General features: G+C 43.1%; 1 protein-coding gene across 1 annotated transcript; it reads right to left on the bottom strand.

Annotated features, from left to right (window-relative positions):
- Positions 1–19353: 19353 nt before the first annotated feature.
- Positions 19354–22119, bottom strand: LOC125510529 (pentatricopeptide repeat-containing protein At3g53700, chloroplastic). Its single transcript, XM_048675743.1, has one exon. The coding sequence runs from the start codon at positions 21867–21869 to the stop codon at positions 19611–19613; it is 2259 nt and encodes a 752-aa protein (XP_048531700.1). The 5' UTR covers positions 21870–22119; the 3' UTR covers positions 19354–19610.
- Positions 22120–27525: the final 5406 nt, after the last annotated feature.

Below are 27525 nucleotides of genomic sequence, written 5' to 3'. Positions count from 1 at the left end.
CAAAACTATAAAGCTCAAAAGATATAAGTGAAGTACATAGAGTATTCTACCAAATTCCAAATCATGTATGGCTCTCTCAAAAGGTGTGTACAGAAAGGATGATTGTGGTAAACTAATAAGCAAAGACTCAAATCATAAAATACGCTCCAAGCAAAACACATATCATGTGGTGAATAAAAATATAGCTCCAAGTAAAGTTACCGATAGAAGTAGACGAAAGAGGGGATGCCTTCCGGGGCATCCCCAAGCTTTGGCTTTTAGGTGTACTTAGATTATCTTGGGGGTGCCATGGGAATCCCAAAGCTTAGGCTCTTGCCACTCCTTGTTCCATGATCCATCGAATCTTTACCAAACTTGAAAACTTCACAACACAAAACTTAAGGTAGAAAACTCGTGAGCTCCGTTAGCGAAAGAAAACAAAAGTCCACTTCAAGGTACTGTAATGAACTCATTATTTATTTATATTGGTGTTAAACCTAATGTATTCCAACTTCTCTATGGATTATATACTATTTTACTAGCCATAGATTCATCAAAATAAGCAAACAACACACGAAAAACAGAATCTGTCAAAAACAGAACAGTCTGTAGTAATCTGTAGCTAGCGCAAGATCTGGAACCCCAAAAAATTCCAAAATAAATTGCTGGAAGTGAGGAATTTATCTATTAATCATATGCAAAAATAATTAACTAAATAGGACTCTTCAAATAAAAATTACAGCAGTTCTCGTGAGCGCTAAAGTTTCTGTTTTTTTACAGCAAGTTCAACAAGACTTTCCCCAAGTCTTCCCAACGGTTCTACTTGGCACAAACACTAATTAAACACAAAAACACAACCAAAACAGAGGTTAAATAATTTATTTATTACTAAGCAGGAGCAAAAAGCAAGGAATAAAAATAAAATTGGTTTGCCTCCCAACAAGCGCTATCGTTTAACGCCCCTAGCTAGGCATAAAAGCGAGGATAGATCTAGGTATTGCCATCTTTTGTAGGCAATCCATAAGTGGCTCTCATGATAGATTCATATGTTAATTTTATTTTATTTCTAGGGAAGTGTTCCATGCCCTTTTTTAATGTAAATTGAAATCTAATATTCCCTTCCTTCATATCAATAATTGCACCAACCGTTCTAAGGAAAGGTCTACCAAGAATAATAGGGCAAGAAGGATTGCAATCTATATCAAGAACGATAAAATTTATGGGCACATAGTTCCTATTAGAAAAAATAAGAACATCATTAATTCTTCCATAGGTTTCTTAATAGTGGAATCCGCAAGATGCAATTTTAGAGAGCAATCATCAAAATCACGGAAATCTAGTAAATCACACAAAGTTTTGGGAATAGTAGAGACACTAGCACCCAAATCACACAAAGCATAAAACTCATAATTTTTAATTTTAATTTTAATATTTGGTTCCCACTCATCATAAAGTTTTCTAGGGATAGAAACTTCCAATTCAAGTTTTTCTTCATAAGATTGCATCAAAGCATCAACGATATGTTTAGTAAACGCATTATTTTGACTATAAGCGTGAGGAGATTTTAGCACGGATTGCAACAAGGAAATACAATCAATCAAAGAGCAATTTTGATAGTTAAATTGCTTGAAATCCATAATAGTGGGTTTAGCAACATCTAGGGTTTTAATTTCTTCAATCCCACTTTTATCAAATTTAGCATCAAGATCAACAAATTCCGAATTCTTAGAACGCCTTCTAGGTAAAGGTGGATCATATTCGGTCCCAACATTATCAAGATTCATATTGCAAAACAAAGATTTAATAGGGGACACATCAATAACTTTTAGATCTTCATCATTATTTTTATAGGAACTAGAAGAACACGCTTTTATAAAGGCATCTTTCTTAGCACGCATCCTAGCGGTTCTTTCTTTGCACTCGTCAATGGAAATTCTCATGGCTTTGAGAGACTCATTGATATCATGCTTAGGTGGAATAGATCTAAGTTTCAAAGAATCAACATCAAGAGCAATTCTATCAACGTTCCTAGCCAAATCATCAATCTTAAGTAATTTTTCTTCGATCATAGCATTAAAATTCTTTTGCGAAGAAATAAATTCTTTAATATTAGATTCAAAATCAGAGGGAATCTAATTATAATTTCCATAAGAATTGTTGTAGGAATTACCATAATTATTAGAGGGATTACTAGGATAAGGCCTAGGATTGAAATTTCCTCTATACGCGTTGTTACCAAAAATTTTCCTATCAACAAAATTCACATCCATAGATTCATTATTATTATCAATCAAAGTAGACAAGGGCACATCATTAGGATCAGAAGAAACACTCTTATTAGAAAATAATTTCATAAGTTCATCCATCTTTCCACTCAAAACATTAATTTCTTCTATCGCATGCACCTTTTTAGTAGATCTTTCAGTATGCCATTGAGAATAATTAACCATAATATTATCTAGGAGTTTAGTAGATTCTCCTAAAGTGATTTCCATAAAAGTTCCTCCCGCGGCCGAATATAAAAGATTTCTAGGAGCAAAATTCAATCCAGCATAGAAATTTTGTATAATCATCCACAAATTCAAACCATGAGTAGGGCAATTATGTATCATTAATTTCATTCTCTCCCAAGCTTGTGCAACATGTTCATGATCAAGTTGTTTAAAATTCATAATATCGTTTCTAAGGGAGATGGTCTTAGCGGGAGGAAAATACTTAGAGATAAAAGCATCTTTGCACTTGTTCCACGAATCAATACTATTTTTAGGCAGAGATGAAAACCAAGCTTTAGCACGATCTCTAAGCGAAAAAGGAAATAGCTTCAATTTAACAATATCATTATCGACATCTTTTTTCTTTTGCATGTCACACAAATCAACAAAGCTATTAAGATGTGTAGTAGCATCTTCACTAGGAAGGCCGGAGAACGGATATTTCATGACAAGATTCAACAAAGCAGCATTAATTTCACAAGATTCAGCATCGGTAAGAGGAGCAATCGGAGTGCTAAGGAAATCATTATTGTTGGTATAGGTGAAGTCACACAATTTAGTATTATCTTGAGCCATCGCGACAAACAAGCAATCCAACACACGAGCAAGCAAGAGCAAACAGGCAAAAGAGGCAGATAGAGAGGGAGGATATATAGAGAGAGAGGGCAAATAAAACGGCAAGGGTGAAGTGGGGGAGAGGAAAACGAGAGGCAAATGGCAAATAATGTAATGCGGGAGATAGGGATTGTGATGGGTACTTGGTATGTTGACTTTTGCGCAGACTCCCCGGCAACGGTGCCAGAAATTCTTCTTGCTACCTCTTGAGCACTGCGTTGGATTTCCCCGAAGAGGAAGGGATGATGCAGCAAAGTAGCGTAAGTATTTCCCTCAGTTTTGAAGAACCAAGGTATCAATCCAGTAGGAGGCTACACTCAAGTCCCTCGTACCTACACAAAAACAATAGCTCAACGCAACCAACGCGCTTAGGGGTTGTCAATCCCTTCACGGTCACTTACGAAAGTGAGATCTGATAGAGATGATAAATAATATTTTTTGGTATTTTTTGTATAGAGATGCAAAGTAAATAAAGTAAAAGCAAAGCAATAGTAAAGTGATGGAGATTCATATGATGAGAAAGAGACCCGGGGACCATAGGTTTCATTAGTGGCTTCTCTCAAGAGCATAAGTATTCTATGGTGGGTGAACAAATTACTGCTGAGCAATTGACAGAATTGAGCATAGTTATGTGAATATCTAGGTATGATCATGTATATAGGCATCACGTCCGAGACAAGTAGACCGAAAACGATTCTGCATCTACTACTATTACCACTCATCGATCCGCTATCCAGCATGCATCTAGAGTATTAAGTTAAAAACAGAGTAACAGCCTTAACAAAGATGACATGATGTTAGAAGGGATTTTCATGCAATATGAATAAAAACCCCATCTGTTATCCTCGATGGCAAGCAATACATACATGCCTTGCTGCCCCTTTGTGACTGGGAAAGGACACCGCAAGATTGAACCCAGACTAAGCACTTCTCCCATGGCAAGAACAACCAATCTAGTAGGCCAAACAAAACTAATAATTCGAAGAGACTTGCAAAGATAACCAATCATACATAAAGGAATTCAGAGAAGATTCAAATATTATTCATAGATAGACTTGATCATAAACCCACAATTTCATCGATCTCAACAAACACACCGCAAAAACAAGATTACATCGAATAGATCTCCATGAGAGAGGGTGAGAACATTGTATTGAGATCCAAAAAGAGAGAACAAGCCATCTAGCTACTAGCTATGGACCCGTAGGTCTGAAGTAAACTACTAACACTTCATCGGAGGGGCTTGGATGATGATGTAGAAGCCCTCCGTGATCGATGCCTCCTCCGGTGGAGCTCCGGAACAGGCCCCAAGATGGGATCTCGTGGATACAGAAAGTTGCGGCGGTGGAATTAGGTTTTTGGCTCCGTCCCGGTCGTTTGGGGGTACGTGGATATATATAGGAGGAAGAAGTACGTCGGTGGAGCTTCGAGGGGCCCACGAGGTAGGGGGACGCGCCCTAGGGGGGCGCCCCTACCCCCGTGAGCACCTCGTGGCTTTCTTGACGGAGGGTCCAAGTCTCCTGGATCTTATCTGATGAGAAAATCACGTTTCCGAAGGTTTCATTCCGTTTGGACTCCGTTTGATATTCCTTTTCTTCGAAACCCTAAAACAGGCAAAAAACAGCAATTCTGGGCTGGGCCTCCGGTTAATAGGTTAGTCCCAAAAATAATATAAAAGTGGAAAATAAGGCCCAATAATGTCTAAAACAGTAGATAATATAGCATGGAGCAATCAAAAATTATAGATACATTGGAGACGTATCACGAGGCCATTGCAAATAAGGAGGCAGGGATGGTTCCGGCTGAGCAGACAGCTGTAGCAGTTGAAAATATCTCTGAGGTCGTTCCCGAGAGAGAATCAAAGTAAAAGAAGCCCACACCACCAACGTCTGAAACTTCGGCAGCGGCTGTGAGTCAGCCCTACCCGAGCCAATGAATGTCTTGAGCTGGAACTGCCGAGGGCTTGGGAACCCTTGGACAGTCCATGAGCTTCGCAAGGTTGTGAAGCAGGAAGGCCCCGTTTTGCTGTTTGTCATGGAAACAAAGATAGACAGTAAGAGAGTTGAGAATTTGAAGTTCACTTTAGGTTTCTCAGGTTGTTTTGCCGTCGATAGTGTCGGTCTTAGTGGTGGTATTGGATTATTTTGGTCCAAGGATGTCGATGTTACACTTGGAAACTATAGTTCGTCTCATATTGATGTAACAATCACGCAAGATAGTAAAAGGTGGAGGTTTACGGGTTTGTACGGGGAGCCACGGACGGAGAATCGTCACCACACATGGCAATTTATGCGTACTTTGTCTGCCATTCAGCATGAAGGATGGATGTGCATGGGTGATTTTAATGAAACTCTGCATGCTGATGAGAAGTTTGGGGCCAACACGAGACCGGAGAGTCAAATGAGACCTTTCCGGGAGGCGGTGGCAGATTGTGCTCTCCAAGATTTGGGATGGAGAGGGGTTCCCTTCACATGGGACAATAGACAAGATGGCATGGCGAATGTCAAGGCTCGCCTTGACAGAGCCTTGGTCAATATCGCTTTTCTGGATATGTTTGAGTTCGCCATGGTAAAACACATAAGAAGTGTCGAGTCAGACCATTGCTTTGTTTTGGCTGAACTCAGATCTTTTGCAACAAACAAATGGTCTCGAGCGGCACGCTCATTCCGCTATGAGAACGTATGGCAGACACATGCTCAGTATGATGCTATAGTGCAACAAATGTGGCATGTTGATGCCGGACAGGAGGGACTACAAGGGATTATCAATGCCCTTGCTGAAGTACAACAGAAGTTGGGACCTTGGGGTAACAAGGAGTTTGGGAATCTCATAAAGAAAGTCAAATTACTACAGAAACGCCTTGATCGCTTACGAGCAGCCTCGATTGGTCGAGGACCATCGGAGGAGGAGAAGTCAATAGCATCACAGCTGCGGGAGGCCTTACGCCAAGAAGAAATATGGCTAAAATAGCGGTCCCGAGTGCTATGGTTACAGGAAGGTGATCGCAATACGGGTTACTTCCAGGCGCAGGCAGCTCAGAGAAAAAGAACGAACATAATTACTACCCTTGAACGGGCAGACATGCACACCTGCATCGAACCAGATGAAGTGAAGGAGGAAATCAACAGCTTTTATCAGTCTTTATATCAGACACAAGGGTTTAAGCCCATGAATGAGCTGCTTGATTGTGTTGCTCCCCGAGTTACAGAGGGAATGAATGAACTACTTCAGAAGGAATATGTAGCCGAGGAGGTGAAGAAGGCTTTATTTGACATGGCACCATCGAAGGCTCCGGGTGTTGATGGTTTTACCGCAGGTTTTTACCAACGTCATTGGGATGTTCTTGGGGCGGATGTCACTAAAGCTGTGCTAGATTTCTTGAATGGTGGGGAATTACCGTCGGGGCTAAATGACACGGCCATAAGTTTGATCCCTGCTACGTCTTGAGCTTGCGTTGGTTTTCCCCGAAGAGGAAGGGATGATGCAGCAGAGTAGCGTAAGTATTTCCCTCAGTTTTTGAGAACCAAGGTATCAATCCAGTAGGAGCCCACGCTCAAGTCCCTCGTACCTGCACAAAGCGATAGCTACTCGCAACCAACGTGATTAGGGGTTGTCAATCCCTTCACGGTCACTTACGAGAGTGAGATCTGATAGATATAATATTTTTGGTATTTTTGCTATAAAGATGCAAAGTAAAAAAGTAAAAGCAAAGTAAAAAGTCAAAGCAACATTAAAGTGATGGAGATTGATATGATGAGAATAGACCCGGGGGCCATAGGTTTCACTAGTGGCTTCTCTCAAGAGCATAAGTATTCTACGGTGGGTGAACAAATTACTGTTGAACAATTGACAGAATTGAGCATAGTTATGAGAATATCTAGGCATGATCATGTATATAGGCATCACATCCGTGACAAGTAGATCGAAACGATTCTGCATCTACTACTATTACTCCACTCATCGACCGCTATCCAGCATGCATCTAGAGTATTAAGTTAAAAACAGAGTAACGCCTTAAGCAAGATGACATGATGTAGAGAGATAAATTCATGCAATATGAAATAAACCCCATCTTGTTATCCTCGATGGCAACGATACAATACGTGCCTTGATGCCCCTTCTGTCACTGGGTAAGGACACCGCAAGATCGAACCCAAAGCTAAGCACTTCTTCCATGGCAAGAACTACCAATATAGATGGCCAAACCAAACGGATAATTCGAAGAGACTTGCAAAGATAACCAATCATACATAAAAGAATTCAGTGAAGATTCAAATATTATTCATAGATAGACTTGATCATAAACCCACAATTCATCGGTCTCAACAAACACACCGCAAAAAGAGGATTACATCGAATAGATCTCCACAAGAGAGGGGGAGAACTTTGTATTGAGATTCAAAGAGAGAGAAGAAGCCATCTAGCTACTAACTATGGACCCGAAGGTCTGAGGTAAACTACTCACACTTCATCGGAGGGGCTAGGATGATGTAGAAGCCCTCCGTGATGACGGCCCTCTTTCGGCGGAGCTCCGGAACAGGCCCCAAGATGGGATCTCGTGGATACAGAAAGTTGCGGCGGTGGAATTAGGTTTTTGGCTCCTGTTCTGATCGTTTGGGGGTACGTGTGTATATATAGGAGGAAGAAGTATGCTGTAGGAGCAACGAGGGGCCCACGAGGCAGGGGGGCGCGCCCTAGGGGGGGCCCACCCTCATGACCGCCTCTTTTGTTCCTTGGAGCAGGGTCCAAGTCTCCTGGATCACGTTCGGTGAGAAAATCACGTTCCCGAAGATTTTATTCCGTTTGGACTCCGTTTGATATTCCGTTTATCTGAAACACTGAAATAGGCAAAAAAACAGCAATTCTGGGCTGGGCCTCCGGTTAATAGGTTAGTCCCAAAAATAATATAAAAGTGGAAAATAAAGCCCAATATAGTCCAAAACAGTAGATAATATAGCATGGAGCAATCAAAAATTATAGATACGTTGGAGACGTATCAGGCATCCCCAAGCTTAATTCCTGCTCGTCCTCGAGTAGGTAAATGATAAAAAGAGAATTTTTGATGTGGAGTGCTACTTGGCATAATTTCAATGCAAATCTTCTTAATTGTGGTATGAATATTCAGATTAGAAAGATTCAAGAGAAAAGTTTATATTGGCATAAAAATAATAATACTTCAAGCATACTAATAAAGCAATTATGTCTTCTCAAACTAACATGGCCAAAGAAAGTTATCCCTACAAAATCATATAGTCTGGCTATGCTCCATCTTCACCACACAAAGTATTCAAATCATGCACAACCCCGATGACAAGCCAAGCAATTGTTTCATACTCTAACTTCTTCAAAACTTTTTCAATCTTCACGCAATACATGAGCGTGAGCCATGGATATAGCACTATAGGTGGAATAGAATGGTGGTTGTGGAGAAGACAAAAAAGGAGGGGAAGATAGTATCACATCAACTAGGCGTATCAACGGGCTATGGAGATGCCCATCAATAGATATCAATGTGAGTGAGTAGGGATTGCCATGCAACGGATGCACTAGAGCTATAAATGTATGAAAGCTCAACAAAAGAAACTAGTGGGTGTGCATCCAACTTGCTTGCTCACGAAGACCTAGGGCAATTTGAGGAAGCCCATTATTGGAATATACAAGCCAAGTTCTATTATGTAAAATTCCCACTAGTATATGGAAGTGACAACATATGAGACTCTCTATATGAAGAACATGGTGCTACTTTGAAGCACAATATATGAGACTTGCTACATCATGGTGCTACTTTGAAGCACAAGTGTGGAAAAAGGATAGTAGCATTGCCCCTTTTTATTTATTTTCTTTTTTTTGGGCCTTCTTTTTTTTCTTTTGCCTTTCTCTCTTTTTTTGGGACAATGCTCTATTGAATGATGATCATGACACTTTTATTTATTTACAACTCAATGATTATAACTTGATTCTAAAACAAAGTATGACTCTATATGGATGCCTCCGGTGGTGTACCGGGATATGCAATGAATCAAGAGTGACAAGTATGAAGAAATTATGAACGGTGGCTTTGCCACGAATACTATGTCAACTACATGATCATGCTAAGCAATATGACAATGATGAATGTGTCATGATGAACTTGGTGGTGGAAAGTTGCATGGCAATATATCTCGGAATGGCTATGGAAATGCCATAATAGGTAGGTATGGTGGCTGTTTTGAGGAAGGTATATGGTAGGTGTATGATACCGGCGAAAGGTGTGCGGTATTAGAGAGGCTAGCAAAGTTGGAAGGGTGAGAGTGCGTATGATCCATGGACTCAACATTAGTCATAAAGAACTCATATACTTATTGCAAAAATCTAGAAGTTACCAAAGCAAAGTATTACGCGCATGCTCCTAGGGGGATATATTGGTAGGAAAAGACCATCGCTCGTCCCCGACCGCCACTCATAAGGAAGACAATCAATAAATAAATCATGCTCCGACTTCGTTACATAACGGTTCACCGTACGTGCATGCTACGGGAATCACAAACCTTAACACAAGTATTCTTTAAATTCACAACTACTCAACTAGCATGACTTTAATATTATCACATCCATATCTCAAAACAATTATCATGCTTCAATCTTTTCTTAGTATTCAACACACTCAAAAGAAAGTTTCACAAATCTTGAATACCAAGCATCTTATTATTAAGCAAATTACCATGCTATTAAGAGACTCTCAAAATAATTTAAGTGAAGCATGAGAGATCAATAGTTTCTTTAAAACAAATCCACCACCGTGCTCTAAAATATCTAAGTGAAGCACATAGAGCGAAATTATAACACTCAAAAGATATAAGTGAAGCACATAGAGCAAAATTATCTAGCTCAAAAGATATAAGTGAAGCACATAGAGTATTCTATCAAATTTTAATTCATATATGGCTCTCTCAAAAGGTGTGTACAGCAAGGATGATTGTGTCATACTAAGACACAAAGACACAAATAATACAAGACGCTCCAAGCAAAACACATATCATGTTGGTGAATAAAAATATAGCTCCAAGTAAATTACCGATGGAAGTGGACGAAAGAGGGGATGCCTTCCGGGGCATCCCCAAGCTTTGACTTTTTGGTGTCCTTGGATTATATTGGGGGTGCCATGGGCATCCCCAAGCCTAGGCTCTTGCCACTCCTTGTTCCATGATCCATCAAAAGAATTCACCCAAAACTTGAAAACTTCACAACACAAAACTCAAAATAGAAAACTCGTGAGCTCCGTTAGCGAAAGAAAACAAAAGACCACTTCAAGGTACTGTAATGAACTCATTATTTATTTATATTAGTGTTAAACCTAATGTATTCCAACTTCTCTATGGATTATAAACTATTTTACTAGCCATAGATTCATCAAAATAAGCAAACAACACACGAAAAACAGAATCTGTCAAAAACAGAACAGTCTGTAGTAATCTGTAGCTAGCGCAAGATCTGGAACCCCAAAAAATTCCAAAATAAATTGCTGGAAGTGAGGAATTTATCTATTAATCATATTCAAAAATAATTAACTAAATAGTACTCTCCAAATAAAAATTACAGCAGTTCTCGTGAGCGCTAAAGTTTCTGTTTTTTTACAGCAAGTTCAACAAGACTTTCCCCAAGTCTTCCCAACGGTTCTACTTGGCACAAACACTAATTAAACACAAAAACACAACCAAAACAGAGGCTAAATAATTTATTTATTACTAAGCAGGAGCAAAAAGCAAGGAATAAAAATAAAATTGGTTTGCCTCCCAACAAGCGCTATCGTTTAACGCCCCTAGCTAGGCATAAAAGCGAGGATAGATCTAGGTATTGCCATCTTTTGTAGGCAATCCATAAGTGGCTCTCATGATAGTTTCATATGGTAATTTTATTTTCTTTCTAGGAAATTTTTCCATGCCCTTTTTTAATGGAAATTGAAATCTAATATTCCCTTCCTTCATATCAATAATCGCACCAACCGTTCTAAGGAAAGGTCTACCAAGAATAATAGGGCAAGAAGGATTGAAATCTATATCAAGAACAATGAAATCTACGGGCACATAATTCCTATTTGCAACAATAAGAACATCATTAATCCTTCCCATAGGTTTCTTAATAGTGGAATCCGCAAGATGCAAGTTTAGAGAGCAATCATCAAAATTACGGAAATCTAGTAGATCACACAAAGTCTTGGGAATAGTAGAGACACTAGCACCCAAATCACACAAAGCATAAAACTCATGATATTTAATTTTAATTTTAATAGTTGGTTCCCACTCATAATAGAGTTTTCTAGGGATAGAAACTTCCAACTCAAGTTTTTCTTCATAAGATTGCATCAAGGCATCAACAATATGTTCGGTGAAGGCTTTATTTTGACTATAAGCATGTGGAGAATTTAGCACGGATTGCAACAAGGAAATACAATCAATTAAAGAGCAACTTTCATAATTAAATTCCTTGAAATCCAATATAGTAGGTTTAGCAACATCTAGATTTTTATTTCTTTCAATCCCACTTTCATCAATTTCATCATTAAGATCTAAATACTCCGAATTTTTAGAACGCCTTCTAGGTAAAGGAAGATCATATTCAGTTTCATCAAGATTCATATTGCAAAATAAAGATTTAATAGGGGACACATCAATAACTTTTAGATCTTCATCTTGATTTTCATAGGTATCCGGTTTAGCAGCCATCTTATTAACTAAGGTGGCTTGCATATCCGAAATTTTAGCAGTCATTTTTTCTAGACGAGCAATTTGGGATCGTATACCATCAAATTCTTTAGACATATCATCTAGCTCTTTATTCATATAGATCATAAAACTTTTTTGTTCCTTATGCTCGTTTCTAAAGAAATTATTATGCTCAAATTACAAAACCATAAACTTCCTGACGTTGGTTTCGATCTCCTCTAACCTTTTAAGGTGAAGATCACCAAATCTCGGTTGAGCCATCGCGACAAACAAGCAATCTAACACACAAGCAAACAAAAAGGCAAACGGGCAAAAAGAGGCAAATAGAGAGGGAGGATAGAGAGAGAGGGCGAATAAAACGGCAAGGGTGAATTGGGGGGAGAGAAAAACGAGAGGCAAATGGCAAATAATGTAATGCGAGAGATAGGGATTGTGATGGGTACTTGGTATGTTGACTTTTTGTGTAGACTCCCCGGCAACGGCGCCAGAAATCCTTCTTGCTACGTCTTGAGCTTGCATTGGTTTTCCCCGAAGAGGAAGGGATGATGCAGCAGAGTAGCGTAAGTATTTCCCTCAGTTTTTGAGAACCAAGGTATCAATCCAGTAGGAGCCCATGCTCAAGTCCCTCATACCTGCACAAAGCGATAGCTACTCGCAACCAACGCGATTAGGGGTTGTCAATCCCTTCACGGTCACTTACGAGAGTGAGATCTGATAGATATAATATTTTTCGTATTTTTGGTATAAAGATGCAAAGTAAAAAGTAAAAGCAAAGTAAAAACAAAAGCAAGATTAAAGTGATGGAGATTGATATGATGAGAATAGACCCGGGGGATAATTCAAAGAGACTTGCAAAGATAACCAATCATACATAAAAGAATTCAGAGAAGATTCAAATATTATTCATAGATAGACTTGATCATAAACCCACAATTCATCGGTCTCAACAAACACACCACAAAAAGAGGATTACATCGAATAGATCTCCACAAGAGAGGGTGAGAACTTTGTATTGAGATTCAAAGAGAGAGAAGAAGCCATCTAGCTACTAACTATGGACCCGAAGGTCTGAGGTAAACTACTCACACTTCATCGGAGGGGCTAGGATGATGTAGAAGCCCTCCGTGATGACGGCCCTCTTCCGACGGAGCTCCGGAACAGGCCCCAAGATGGGATCTCGTGGATACAGAAAGTTGCGGCGGTGGAATTAGGTTTTTGGCTCCTGTTCTGATCGTTTGGGGGTACGTGTGTATATATAGGAGGAAGAAGTACGCCGGAGGAGCAACGAGGGGCCCACGAGGCAGGGGGGCGCGCCCTAGGGGGGGCGCCCCCACCCTCGTGACCGCCTCTTTTGTTCCTTGGAGCAGGGTCCAAGTCTCCTGGATCACGTTCGGTGAGAAAATCACGTTCCCGAAGATTTTATTCCGTTTGGACTCCGTTTGATATTCCGTTTATCTGAAACACTGAAACAGGCAAAAAAACAGCAATTCTGGGCTGGGCCTCCGGTTAATAGGTTAGTCCCAAAAATAATATAAAAGTGGAAAATAAAGCCCAATATAGTCCAAAACAGTAGATAATATAGCATGGAGCAATCAAAAATTATAGATACGTTGGAGACGTATCAATCCCTAAGGTACGCAACCCACAAAAGATCTCCCAATACCGACCGATTGCATTGTGCCCAGTCTTATATAAGATTGCTGTCAAAGCAATTGCCAATCGTATTCGGATGATTTTGGATGATGTGATAGGGGAAGAACAGAGTGTGTTCATCCCCGGTCGGTTGATTACGGATAATATTCTGGTTGCTTATGAGAGTGTCCATGCTATCAAGAGGCGGAAGAGGGGGGGAATTCTTGCTGTGCTGTCAAGCTAGACATGCTAAAAGCCTATGATAGAGTGGAATGGCACTATCTTGAAGCCATGTTGGTGAAGCTGGGTTTCAACACTCAGTTCATCAGATTAGTTATGAAGTGTGTGACATCGGTAAGCTTTACAATTAAAGTTAATGGTGATCTGCTACCATATTTTACACCTAGCAAGGGTCTTCGATATCACCATATCTCTTTCTTGTATGTGCCCAAGGACTGACATGCTTGTTAAATAGTTATGGAGGTGCACTTGTTGACAGAGGTATTCGGATCAGCTCACACACACCTTGGGTTAACCACTTGCTTTTTGCCGACGATAGCTTGATCTTCCTAAGTGCCAAAACCAAAAATGCACAAAGATTGAATGACATTCTCCGGATATATGCTTACTGTTTCGGGCAGGCAGTAAACTGGGAGAAGAGTTCTATTTATTTCAGTGGCAATACTAGCCCACCTCTCCGGGAGTCCTTGAAGCAAACACTTGGAATGTCTGTGGAGTCTTTTTCTGAACGCTACCTTGGACTACCGACAGCAGTGGGTAGATTAACGAGTCGAACTTTTATGCACATTGCTGAGAGAAGCGGGAGTAAAATGCAGGGATGGTCGGAGAGAAACATGGCATGTGCAGCCAGAGAGACTCTCCTCAAATCCATAGTGCAAGCAATTCCAACTTTCAGTATGAGCTGCTTTCTTCTTACGAAAAAGGTATGCAGGGGACTGACATCTTGTATGGCTAAGTACTGGTGGGGGAGTTCGATCAATAAGAGATCTCTCCATTGGATCTCTTGGGATAAACTCTATACACCGAAGAGCAAGGGCGGCATGGGCTTTCGAGACCTACAACTTTTCAATTTGGCAATGCTTGGAAAGCAAGGTTGGCGTCTGATTACCCATCCGGACTCTCTCTGCTCACGTGTTTTGAAAGGAAAATACTTCCCTGCTACTGACTTCCTTCATGCAACAGTTCCTGCTCGTGCATCAGCTACTTGGCGAGCGATTGTTGCTGGTAGGAAAGCACTGGAGGTTGGCTTAATTCATAGAGTGGGGGACGGGACCTATATTGCAACATGGACAGATAGCTGGATCCCCAACACACTCTCGTTCAAACCAATGGGGCGTCTCGGTAATGCTCCTTTGGATACAGTTTCAGAACTTATTGATGCATACATAGGTAACTGGAATGTTCAGATTGTTCGTGTAAATTTTCTTCAGCCAGATGCAGAAGCTATCCTAAATATCCCGCTGAATCCGGCTGGGGGTGATGACACAATTGCATGGGCTTTGGAAAAAACTGGTATTTACACTGTAAAATCGGCGTATCGCTCTCTAATGACTCAAAACGAGCTTAGCACTCTAGAGGAAGGGACGATCACGAAAACTTCGACAATGAATAAACAGATGTGGAATACCCTTTGGAAGCTCCATGTGGTACCTAAAGTGCGAGTCTTCTGGTGGAGAGTACTCCATGGAATTCTACCGGACTTTGTTACGCTCAAGGTCAGACACATCAAGCAAATTGGCCGCTGTGACATGTGTCACGCCATGGACGAGAACTTGATGCATGCACTTATAAATTGCTCTCATGCCAAGCGCTTCTGGGATGCGGCAAAAGGTCGGTTCGATCTGCACCTTCCTCGCTTACACCTGGACACTTGGGCCAAGGATATCTTGCTTGATCAACGTTTTAACAGTGATGAAAGATGCAAGATTATCACGATTATGCACTCAATTTGGTCTTCAGGAATCGCTGGACACATGATGAAAAATGTTTTGATCCGGACGTAGCTATCAAATGGGTGTATGAAACCTTGTCCATTCTGGGCATGCCTTCAAGCCGATCCAAACTGGTACCAAACCAGAAATGGAGGCCACCTGACCCTGGGTGGGTGACTATCAACACAGATGGGTCGCTTAATGCAGAGGAATGGAAGGGGGCGCTGGTGGTTTAGCCCGATCGCATCTATCTTTCCTTGGTGCCTGGAGCAAACCGCTTCCGGATGTTTCCGATCCCTTTATTGCTGAGCTCTTGGAGAAGGGGTGATCTTTGCTCAGCTTCGAGGTTTCTCACATGTGAGCATGGAGATTGATTGCCTGGAGCTGGTCAATCTATGGAATTCGCGCAGTATCTCTCGCTCGGTTGCTGCGCCTATATTGAGGGAATTAGATGAGCTTGTTCCTAGTTTTACTTCTTTTTCGGTTACCCATGTTGGGCGTGAAATGAATGTTCCCGCACATCAATGTGCAAGGCTAGCTAGTACATTGGAAGGGACTGAAAGTTGGCTGGACAAAAGCTCTGAGTTTCTTGTTAGTTGCCTACGGGCGGACTGTAACCGGATTTTGATTAATTAATAAAGCTCAATATTCCAATGCAAAAAAAGAGAACAAAAATACAATAGAAGATAATGCTACAGTTCTTGGAGAATCTTCAGCGACTATGGTAGGCCCTCTGCAAGATTTAAAGTGAGACAATATTATGAATTTTGAAACACAGGATCGAGAATTGGCATTAGTATGTTAAACCCACAGTGGATCGGGTAGGAGGATAAGGTCTATCGTCATGTTCGAATAGCAATGTGTCCACTATCTTATCCTACCGATATAGAAATGGAAGAATTGCTTGGGAAGAGAACCTAAAACTAAAATCATAATTTTGAGTTGGAGTCACATTTCTGCATGCGCGGCTTGTGGTATCCTACAAGAGTGTTATAGTGCATTTGTTTAGCTGTGTTCGACCTGGTATGTGGGTAAAAGTATATTTGCTTAGTTCCATAATGACATATTTTTAATTAGAACATGGTCTTTGGTTAATGTACCATACCTCACTCTGTTTGGTTCTGTAAATAAAAGTATATTTGTTTAGTTCCGTAAATACCTCACTCTGAGTACCGCAACATCGCAGTTGCCCCACCTCGTTGTCGAGCTCTAGCTCCTCGCCAGGCCCAGATAGAAGCCTCGCTCGTATCCAAGATGATTGGCCATGATTCTTGGGCATCGATCATTTGTGCTCCTGTTGGCTCTCTGGCCTCGGTGGATATGCCTTGACGGATATGCCACTGCGGTCTCTCCCTTGAAGGGGCAGGCCGAGCTGTTGCACTCTAAGCTCCTAGGCATGGCTTCCTTTCGGCTTGAGGAGACGGTCCTTCCTCTACGTGATGTCGTCTACTCCATGCAGGGTTGGACGCTATAGATGGGGAGCTTTTTGGAGCAAGCCGAGGCTGCACTGAGCGGGCTCTCCCTTGCGTTGCAGACCGCTCTTGTGTCACACCCTTAGGTTGTGAATGATGTCAGATTCGAGGGTGAGAGGGGAGCTAGGCTTCATGGCCGTTTCTCCCCTCGTGCTAGGGCCAACTCAGTCTCGTTTGCCTCTGAGGGTCCAGACATCGATGTGGTTGTGGCTCCGGTGCTACAGATCATTCTTGAGCTTCTGGAGCCATGTGGGGAACTAGTTCTATCTTTGTCCATTGAGAAACTGAAGGTGGACCCCTCAAGATCTCTTGTGGTTTTACCGCCAACACAACCCCTAGAGCCAAGCTAGGTGCTCGATCTTGAGGAGAGTGGTGATTTGGACGATGTGGTCTCTCAGTCACCTAAGTCCATTCGACACGTGGTTCCTGTAGGTGATGTGGCTGTTGCATCCAGAGTGTTGGCACATTGTCTGGGACTCTTATTGCCAAAGAGATATGCGATATCTTCACTAGTTTGGACGTTGGTAACCCTAGATCCAGCAAGACGATTGGTTGTCTCCTAAAGGAGAAGGCCAGAAGAGATAAGAAGAGAGGCGGTGCTAGTCCTCAACCCGTCATCTTGAAGGAGAAATCAGACATGTGGGAAAGCAAGAAGAGTGGCGTTATAGGAAATGCGCCCGCAGTCACTTGATGGATGGCTCTCAGTGTCTTGGCATGTCATCATGGTTGTGCTCGTGTCCGTTTGCCTTTGCCGATGTTTTTTTCTCAAGTTACCACCCGTTTGTGGGGGCTCACTTGTGAAATTGAGATTCATATGGCAGCGGGTTGTAGGGGTAGTGTGTTGGGGGCGTTTATCCGTCTATCTTTGTGGTCTTGCGGCCTCATGGTTTGTGGCTTGGTTGCCCTTTGTGGCCAAGTTTGTAATGATTTTCGTTCGGTTTTCCACAAATTAACCGGACAACTGTTTTCTTCTTAATTAATGAATGAGGTAATCTTTTGCCTTCGTTTCAAAAAGAAGTCTATTTTTTAAAATTCGAACATGGTTAATGTACCATGCCTCACTTTTTTTAGCTCTGTTGTAAGAGGCCTTTGAACCTTTTCAAAAAAAAGAGGCCTTTGAAGGTTGTAGTTGAGTTGTTGTCGTGTTGACCGGAGTACTCTCGTGAGTCCTCGTGACACTTTCCTTATGGTCAAGGTTTTACAGTACCTATTTCCTCAACCTGACTGTCATCAATAGACAATTCCTTCACACTCCGAGTAGCTGTGTAATTCTTTATGCTGCGAACACAGCTGACAGAATTCTTTCTAAGACATCCTGAAACATTGTGATTTAAACATTACAATCAGAGGCATACATCTCTTAGTTTGTGTGTAAAGTTTGTTACATCTGAATGATGTATTACCTAGTGACCAAATATCGGATTTGGCACCATAGGATATATCCGCAAGAAGATCTTGGCAGGTGGCCCTTTTGGTGGCCTCGACCCAACCCAAAGCTCTCTGGATTGAGTACAACCGGAACAGGTGTTGCATCTACCTCTCCATGGTTATGTGGTAGGATACGCAACTCTCTGCGCCGATCTTCAAGGATGATGAGCTATGCCCACTCAATAGCGACAACTGATCCGCCCGTTTCCTCATAGGGGTTTGGCTACTTTTGTGGCTTGGGTGCCGAGGGGTGATTGATTGCAGAGCAAAATTGTCCAACACCGTATTCCAAATCATAATACCATAGGTGCAGAAGACGTTGCGAGATCAGGGTGCTGCCATCCTTGACAGGCAAGAAGTATCTGCATTTCCAATTCTATCCGTATGAATTATCTGTCTCGGGAAGGATTAAAAGATGTTTGGGCCTTTGGGGTGCTCGCTAGCTTGTCCTTCTATTGGATTTGCCAAATGGCACAACAGACGTTACATATTGCAAACAATTTCCAGTAACATGGTAGCATATCTTCGAAACCGACAATGAAAATGGCAAATGTGGCATTCTAAGTTTCCTTCATTTTTACTAGTTGCTCATTCAGCACAGCAAGCTGTGTGTTATGTTGCAGTATTCCTTTACAGCCATGGTGAGTCAGTGAGCTGTTTGTTAGGAATCCATGGCCGCTTGTTCCTTGAGGATTGCTCTAAAGCATCCACATTATTCATGTACAACTGATGGCTACCAGAGTTCATATGGTAGTCTACAATTTGTGCAATGATCGAATATACAGGTATCTATGTACAGAACCTTACCAATAGATATGTACACGTGTACAACATTGCTCAACTTGGCATCTTAAATTGGTCCCCTCTTTCTGGCCGCGTAAAATCATCTTTGGTAATGGTACATTCACAAGCTAAATCTGAAGCGCCTATGCGCCTGTGTTCTCAGCCTGTTCATGGAAAGAGATGCGGCACTGTATAATTCTTTAGTTAGAATATAAGTTGCTGCTGACATTTTTAGCTGTAACCAGTATGAAAAACATAATTACGTGAAGACATAATAGACTGATAAACGAACACTTAGTTGAAAAAGCGGCAAAATAATCTGACATTAGTACCCTTAAAATATAAAACTCAAAAAACAGGGTTCACAGTGGAAATGGTGATAAACAATTCCCACGAGTTTCAATACCAAGATAAGCATCTTCTACATGCAAAGTTCATCCCCACCACGTAACAAGCATAGTCATCTATTCGTAATTAAACAAGATCTATCCTGATGAACTAACCAGCAAAATTTTCACGTACTCAGTACTTTCCCAGATACTACTTTCTCATGTTTCATCGATAAGTCCATCGAGGGTTGTTGATATCCAGGAGACGGCCAAAAGTTGCTAATGCATCATAAAATTTACGGATCCTGAGATAACCCCTTATTGCAGAAACATCGGATTCTCTGAAGTTGGCCTTCTCTGCAATTAGTTCAATAGCACTTATGAGGTAATCATCCATACCCAGGTTCAGTAGACCATCAGCTAGCATGCGGAATGATGAAAACTCTGGTATGAAACCCTTATCTGCCATCTCTACCAAGAAATCAAAAGCTTCTTTAATAGGGCCACCACCACGACAGAGACCACGGAAAACAATTTTATATGTCAAAGCATCAGGAGGCTCGCCAACTTCTGTCATCTCCCTATACAGATTCAGAGCATCCCTGCCGTTATTCCCTCTAAATAGAGACTGAATCACAGGGTTGAAGGCTTTTGGAGTTGGCCTCATCCCTTTCATCCGCATACCTCTAAGAAGCTTCAAAGCAGCCTGAGTCCGACGAGCCTTGCACAGGCCATTAATGAGTGTTGCATATGTAACAACATCAACTTCAAATCCATTTGCGGTCATAGTTTGTAAAACATCAGCAGCTTTACCTATGTTTCCTTGCTTGCAGTAATGAGTTAGAATAGAATTGTAAGTGATATTATTAGGTTGCAACCCTTCACTTATCATTTGTTCAATAAGTTCTGCTGCATCGTCAATCCTTTCGGCCATGCACAATCCATCAACAAGTGTATTGAATGTGATCGCATTCCTTTCAATACCTGTTACATCCATTTGATCAAAAACCTCCTCTGCTTCTTCTATTCTCAGTTTCTTGCATAACCCATCAATTATAGTGTTATATGTCACTGTGCTCAGAGGACAACCACTAACTTCCATCTCCTTCAACAAATCCAAAGCTTTGGCAAGCTTCCCCGATGAGCACAGGTTATCAATCAATATATTGTATGTAAGTTCATCAGGGGTGCATCCACTGCTTTTCATCTCTTCAAACAATCGAACAGCAAGATGAGGATCTCCAACCTTGCAAAGGGCATCTATCAAAATGTTGAAAGTATAAACATTTGGAGAGAGTCCCTTCACCGTCAGATCACGTGCAAGGTTCAAGGCTTCCTCAAGATGATTCTCTGTGCATAAGGCAACAATGAGAGTATTGAAGGTGGTAATGTCAGGCAAACAACCGCTATCCACCATCTGATTTATGATTGCCACAGCCTCATCAAGTTCTCCAATTTGACACAAGCAGTTTACAACAGTAGTGTAGGTGAAAACATCTGGATCACTACCCTGCTGGAGCATCAAATCCATGACTTTGAGGGCATGATCAACATGCCCGTTTTGGCACAGACCATTAACAAATGTAGTGAATGTGACCTGGTCAGGTTCAAAACCATCTGCGATCTCTTGCTGTACATAACTGAGAGCATCCTCGACTCTTCCAAGCTTGCAGTACCCGTTAATCAAAACATTGACTGTTACACTCGTTGGCGAACATCCCATTTCTGACATCCGTGCCTTCATCCTCAGTGCTGCCTCGATGCTCCCCTCCTCAACAAAACCTTGCATCAACGTAGTGAATGTCACCTCGTTAGGCGCCACACCATCGCTAGACATGTCCTCCAGCATCAGAACTGCAGTCCTAACCTGATGAACTCCACACAACGCATTGATCACTGTGTTGTAAGTGACAAGGTCAGGTTTGATGCCCCGATTGCCCATCTCCGTGTAGACGGATTCAAGGAGCTTGATCTTACTCCCCTCCATGAGAACACGGAGAAGGTGATTGTACGCCACCACCACTGCGTCTCCCTGAATGCCGAACATGTCAAGCTGGTTGAGAACCAAGTCGAAGGCATCATCGAACATGTGCAGCCGCGCGTAGCCCTCTATGAACGACTGCACCACGCCCGGTCCAACCTGGTGCCCTTCCTGGCGCATCTCCCTGACGAGCACCTTCATCAGGTCGAAGGCGCCGGCGGTCCCGAGCTTCCGGATGATCTCCTCGTAGACGTCGCGGCCGGGGGCGAAGTCGTCCCGCGCGAGCGCCGAGTTGAGCATCCGGAGCGCCGCCTCGGGGTCCGCCTGCTCGCGCAGGGCGGCCAGAAGCGCCTGCTGGTCGGAGGCGGCCGCGGACGACCTGATGCGTGGCCACCGCCGGCGAGGCCGCGGCCGTGGCGCCGCGGAGCCGAGGCTGGACGGCCAGGCCGTCGCCGCCTGCAGCGACGCGCCGGGGCAGGACGCTAGGCGCATTGCGAAGGCCATTACGGAAATATCACGAGCATCTGGTGGGCGCACAAGGACCGGCGGCCGGCGGGGCGATTGCTCAAGGGCAACTGATGGTGCGCAAGAGAGGCGAATTGCTCTTTGTGGGAAGCGGAGGAGAAGGCTAGCTGACGCAAGGGGAGGTGGAAGCTCGTCGCAGCAGGCTCCGGCGGGCGGAGGAGGAATTCAGGAAGGGCAGTGTAGCGGACTGGCGGCGGGCCGAAGGTGAACAAGGGGATAGGATAGGGGGAAGAGGGCTCGTCCTGTCTACCGTTACCAGCTTCCAATCCAATCTACACCTTTGGATCTGAATCCAGTGGCAGCCAACACCACAGCCGAAACTCGAAAGAAATATGCAATGTCGTATTTGTATGAAAAATATCACGGTCTAAGCAATCGTGTTTTTTTCTTCAGAAATGGCAAAGGCTTAAAAAAACACCTACTGAAGTTGAAAAAAAATGTGTATTTTGCAGGAAGCATTTCATATGTCGATTCTCTCCAAAAAAAATATTCGCAAAAAAAATATTTCTCACAAAATTTATTAAATTATGTTACATTCTGTCAAACAGGTGCAGTAAGCCACAATCAAGGCTTTGTGTCATGCCGGTTATGATACTAGTGAATTATAGTTCAAGTTATCTACATAGTTTGTTTGATAAAGAGTGAATTTTATTGGTTTAAAATAGAGCATTAAAAGGATGGACGCCGATAACTGTCACATATGTGGTATATTCGACATGCGCACACGGTGTGTGGTGTTAGCAGGAGGCAACCCACACGGATTGTGTGGGCAGACATTAGAATTGCCCACACATGTGGGCGCGGTTACTTCGTGCCACATATCCAACAAATACTACTCATCTCCATCGCGCGCGTGTGGCACGAAGCAAAAATGCCCACATGTCCTGGCGCAGCTACGTTAGGTACCCCGCGGGATGACAATTTAGTTGTCATCCTGGTTGGCAGATGTAGTTATCCGGAATGAAGTGTAGTTGTAAAAGCATGGCAACTCTATCTGTTTTGGTTAACTATAGTTGCCATGTCTAATTTCTGGTAGTTGCCGCGTGTAATCAAACCGTAGTTGCCGTGTGTGATTAACTACTTGCCACATATAATCAAACAGTAGTTGTCATGTGTGTTTACCTAGTTGCCACGTGTGGTCCAACCATAATTGCCATGTATTGTTAATCACAGTTGCCATATGTGTTTATCTGGTTGCCATGTACGCGCAACTGCAGTTGCCGTCTAGCAAAGAATCACAGTTGCCATGTGTGTTTACCTAGTTGCCACGTTCGCGTAACTGCAGTTGCCATCCACAACATAGGAGTGCCGTGTAGGCGAAAAGCAGTTCGCTCACACGCGCATGAACTAGGTGGTGGCTGTGTGGGCAGAAACTAGTTCTCCCACACAGCGCAGCTGGCAAACAACATGGTGCGGGCGTGTGGGCAAACTCTTCAACGCCCACACACCAGCCCTGTCCTACGTGGCACATCAAATCCACATTTTTGTGTCAAGATTCGTGTAAAAGACAGTGAACGACGATCCAGGGGTGTGGGTGAGTTGGGGAACACCCACATGTATGGGCGTTAGTGTTTCCGTAAAAGGATACAAACACAATGGAGCCCACATCCCGGCCTCCGCATAGTTAGCATGCATATAATCAACACCAACACATGCACACAAAAAACATGCCAACAAATAGCAAAGTCATATAAGACCGAAACTATGTGTATGCGAGAAAACAAAAAAGAAAGAGATCGGATCCACGATCGGCAAACTAAGACACTGACCATATCTGCACCAACCATGTCATGAAACCACACCGATGATGAAGTTTTTCAACAACAACGCCTTTAGAAATGGAGCGACGCTCAAACACCGCCATCATTGGATCCAACCACCCAAGACTAAAGTCTAAGTTTTCACCCTAAAGAGCTAGTCAAGGCATATCTGAGCAATGCCTTCAACAAGGTAACGATATAAAAACATCGTCATTGCCAGCAATAACCAACTTAGGTCAAACCTCACTTTTCACCACAAAGCTCAAGACCGAGTGCACGACCATCACCGACGTCACTCAAGTGTTGCCACCATCACTTTTCCTTGATCCTAGCAGCGGCATGCGATGTGCGATCGCCGTCACTGCATAGCCATCCCTCTACATCAAGCCGTCACCTATAGTTTACATCTCTCCGCCACAGTCAATCAAAGGGTCTGGAGGGAGGAACCATCACAAAGACCTTTTGATGGTCACCACAATCCGCAGTGATACCTGTTGGAAATATGCCCTAGAGGCAATAATAAAAGTATTATTATTATATTTCTTTGATCATGATAATTGTCTTTATTCATGCTATAACTGTATTATCCGGAAATCGTAATACACGTGTGAATACATAGACCATAATATGTCCCTAGTAAGCCTCTAGTTGACTAGCTCGTTGATCAACAGATAGTCATGGTTTCCTGGCTATGGACATTGGATGTCATTGATAACGGGATCACATCATTAGGAGAATGATGTGATGGACAAGACCTAATCCTAAGCATAGCACAAGATCGTGTAGTTCGTTTGCTAGAGCTTTTCCAATGTCAAGTATCTTTTCCTTTGACCATGAGATCGTGTAACTCCCGGATACCGTAAGAGTGCTTTGGGTGTATCAAACGTCACAACGTAACTGGGTGACTATAAAGGTGCACTACAGGTATTTCTGAAAGTGTCTGTTGGGTTGACACGGATCGAGACTGGGATTTGTCACTCCATATAACGGAGAGGTATCACTGGGCCCACTCGGTAATGCATCATCATTATGAGCTCAAGGTGACCAAGTGGTTGATCACGGGATCATGCATTACGGTACGAGTAAAGTGACTTGCCGGTAACGAGACTGAACAAGGTATTGGGATACCAACGATCGAGTCTCGGGCAAGTAACATACCGATTGACAAAGGGAATTGTATACGGGGTTGATTAAATCCTCGACATCGTGGTTCATCCGATGAGATCATCGTGGAGCATGTGGGAGCCAACATGGGTATCCAGATCCCGCTGTTGGTTATTGACCGGAGAGTCGTCTCGGTCATGTCTGCATGTCTCCCGAACCCGTAGGGTCTACACACTTAAGGTTCGGTGACGCTAGGGTTATGAAGATATGTATATGCAGTAACCCGAATGTTGTTCGGAGTCCCGGATGAGATCCCGGACGTCACGAGGAGTTCCGGAATGGTCCGGAGGTAAAGAATTATATATAGGAAGTGCTGTTTCGGCCATCGGGACAAGTTTCGGGGTTATCGGTATTGTACCGGGACCACCGGAGGGGTCCCGGGGGCCCACCGGGTGGGGCCACCTGTCCCGGGGGGCCACATGGGCTGTAGGGGGTGCGCCTTGGCCTGCATGGGCCAAGGGAACCAGCCCCACAAGCCCATGCGCCTAGGTTTCCACAAAAGGGAAGAGTCCCAATGGTGGAAGGCACCTCTAGGTGCCTTGGGGGGCAGGGAAACCTCCCCTTGGCTGCCGCACCTAGGAGATTGGATCTCCTAGGCTGGCGCACCACCCCCCCTTGGCCCTCCTATATATAGTGGGGGAGAGGAGGGACTTGATACACCAGCCCCTGGCGCCTCCCTCTCTCCCCGTTACGTCTCTCTCTTGTAGTATAGGCGAAGCCCTGCTACTGTGACGCCCTGCATCCACCACCACGTCGTCGTGCTGCTGGATCTTCATCAACCTCTCCTCCCCCCTTGCTGGATCAAGAAAGGAGGAGACGTCATCCGCTCCGTACGTGTGTTGAACGTGGAGGCACCGTCCGTTCGGTGCTAGGATCTCCGGTGATTTGAATCACGTCGTGTTCGACTACATCATCCCCGTTCTTTAAACACTTCCGCTCGCGATCTACAAAGGTATGTAGATGCATCCGATCACTCGTTGCTAGATGAACTCCTAGATGGATCTTAGTGAAACCGTAGGAAATTTTTTGTTTTCTGCAACGTTCCCCAACAGTGGCATCATGAGCTAGGTCTATGCGTAGTTCTCTTGCACGAGTAGAACACAATTTGTTGTGGGCGTTGATGTTGTCAACTCTCTTGCCGCTACTAGTCTTATCTTGCTTCAACGTAATTGTGGGATGAAGCGGCCCGGACCAACCTTACACGTATGCTTACGTGAGACCGGTTCCATCGACAAACATGCACAAGTTGCATAAGGTGGCTGGCGGGTGTCTGTCTCTCCTACTTTAGTTGGAGCAGATTCAATGAACAGGGTCCTTATGAAGGGTAAATAGAAGTTGACAAATCACGTTGTGGCTTTCACGTAGGTAAGAAAACGTTCTTGTTAGAACCCTACTTCAGCCACGTAAAACCTGCAACAACAATTAGAGGACGTCTAACTTGTTTTTGCAGCAAGTGCTTTGTGATATGATATGGCCAAAGTTGTGATGAATGATGAATGATCGATATGTGATGTATGAGATGTTCATGCTATTATACAAGGAATCACAACTTACATGTCGATGAGTATGATGGTGACAGGATGATCATGGAGCCCCAAGATGGAGATCAAAGGAGCTATGTGATATTGGCCATATCATGTCACTATTATTATTTGATTGCATGTGATGTTTATCATGTTTTGCATCTTGTTTACTTAGAACGACGGTAGTAAATAAGATGATCCCTTACAACAATTTCAAGAAGTGTTCTCCCCTAACTGTGCACCGTTACTACAGTTCGTCGTTTCGAAGCACCACGTGTTAATCGGGTGTGATAGATCCTTACGTTCACATACAACGGGTGTAAGACAGTTTTACACATGCAAAAAACACTTAGGGTTAACTTGACGAGCCTAGCATGTACAAACATGGCCTCGGAACACAGAGACCGAAAGGTCGAACACGAGTCGTATGGAAGATACGATCAACATGAAGATGTTCACCGACGATGACTAGTCCGTCTCACGTGTTAATCGGACACGGCCTAGTCGACTCGGATCGTGTAACACTTAGATGACTAGAGGGATGTCTAATCTGAGTGGGAGTTCATTAATAATTTGATTAGATGAACTTAATTATCATGAACTTAGTCTAAAATCTTTACAATATGTCTTGTAGATCAAATGGCCAACGTTGTATTCAATTTCAACGCGTTCCTAGAGAAAACCAAACTGAAAGACGATGGCAGCAACTATACGGACTGGGTCCGGAACCTGAGGATTATCCTCATAGCTGCCAAGAAAGATTACGTCCTACAAGCACCGCTAGGTGATCCACCCGTCCCACAGAACCAAGACGCTATGAACGCTTGGCAGACACGTACTGATGACTACTCCCTCGTTCAGTGCGGCATGCTTTACAGCTTAGAGCCGGGGCTCCAAAAGCATTTTGAGAGACATGGAGCACATGAGATATTCGAAGAGCTAAAAAATGGTTTTTCTAGCTCATGCCCAGATCGAGAGATATGAAGTCTCCGATAAGTTCTTCAGCTGTAAGATGGAGGAAAATAGTTCTGTCAGTGAGCACATACTCACTATGTCTGGGTTACATAACCGCTTGACTCAGCTGGGAGTTAATCTCCCGGATGACGCGGTCATTGACAGAATCCTCCAGTCGCTTCCACCAAGCTACAAGAGCTTTGTGATGAACTTCAATATGCAGGGGATGGTAAA

Source organism: Triticum urartu, chromosome 5, assembly GCF_003073215.2.
Source record: "Triticum urartu cultivar G1812 chromosome 5, Tu2.1, whole genome shotgun sequence".
In the NCBI taxonomy this organism is placed as follows: domain Eukaryota; kingdom Viridiplantae; phylum Streptophyta; class Magnoliopsida; order Poales; family Poaceae; genus Triticum; species Triticum urartu.
Note: the sequence above shows the minus strand (reverse complement) of the source record. Positions and strands in the feature narration are given on the sequence as shown.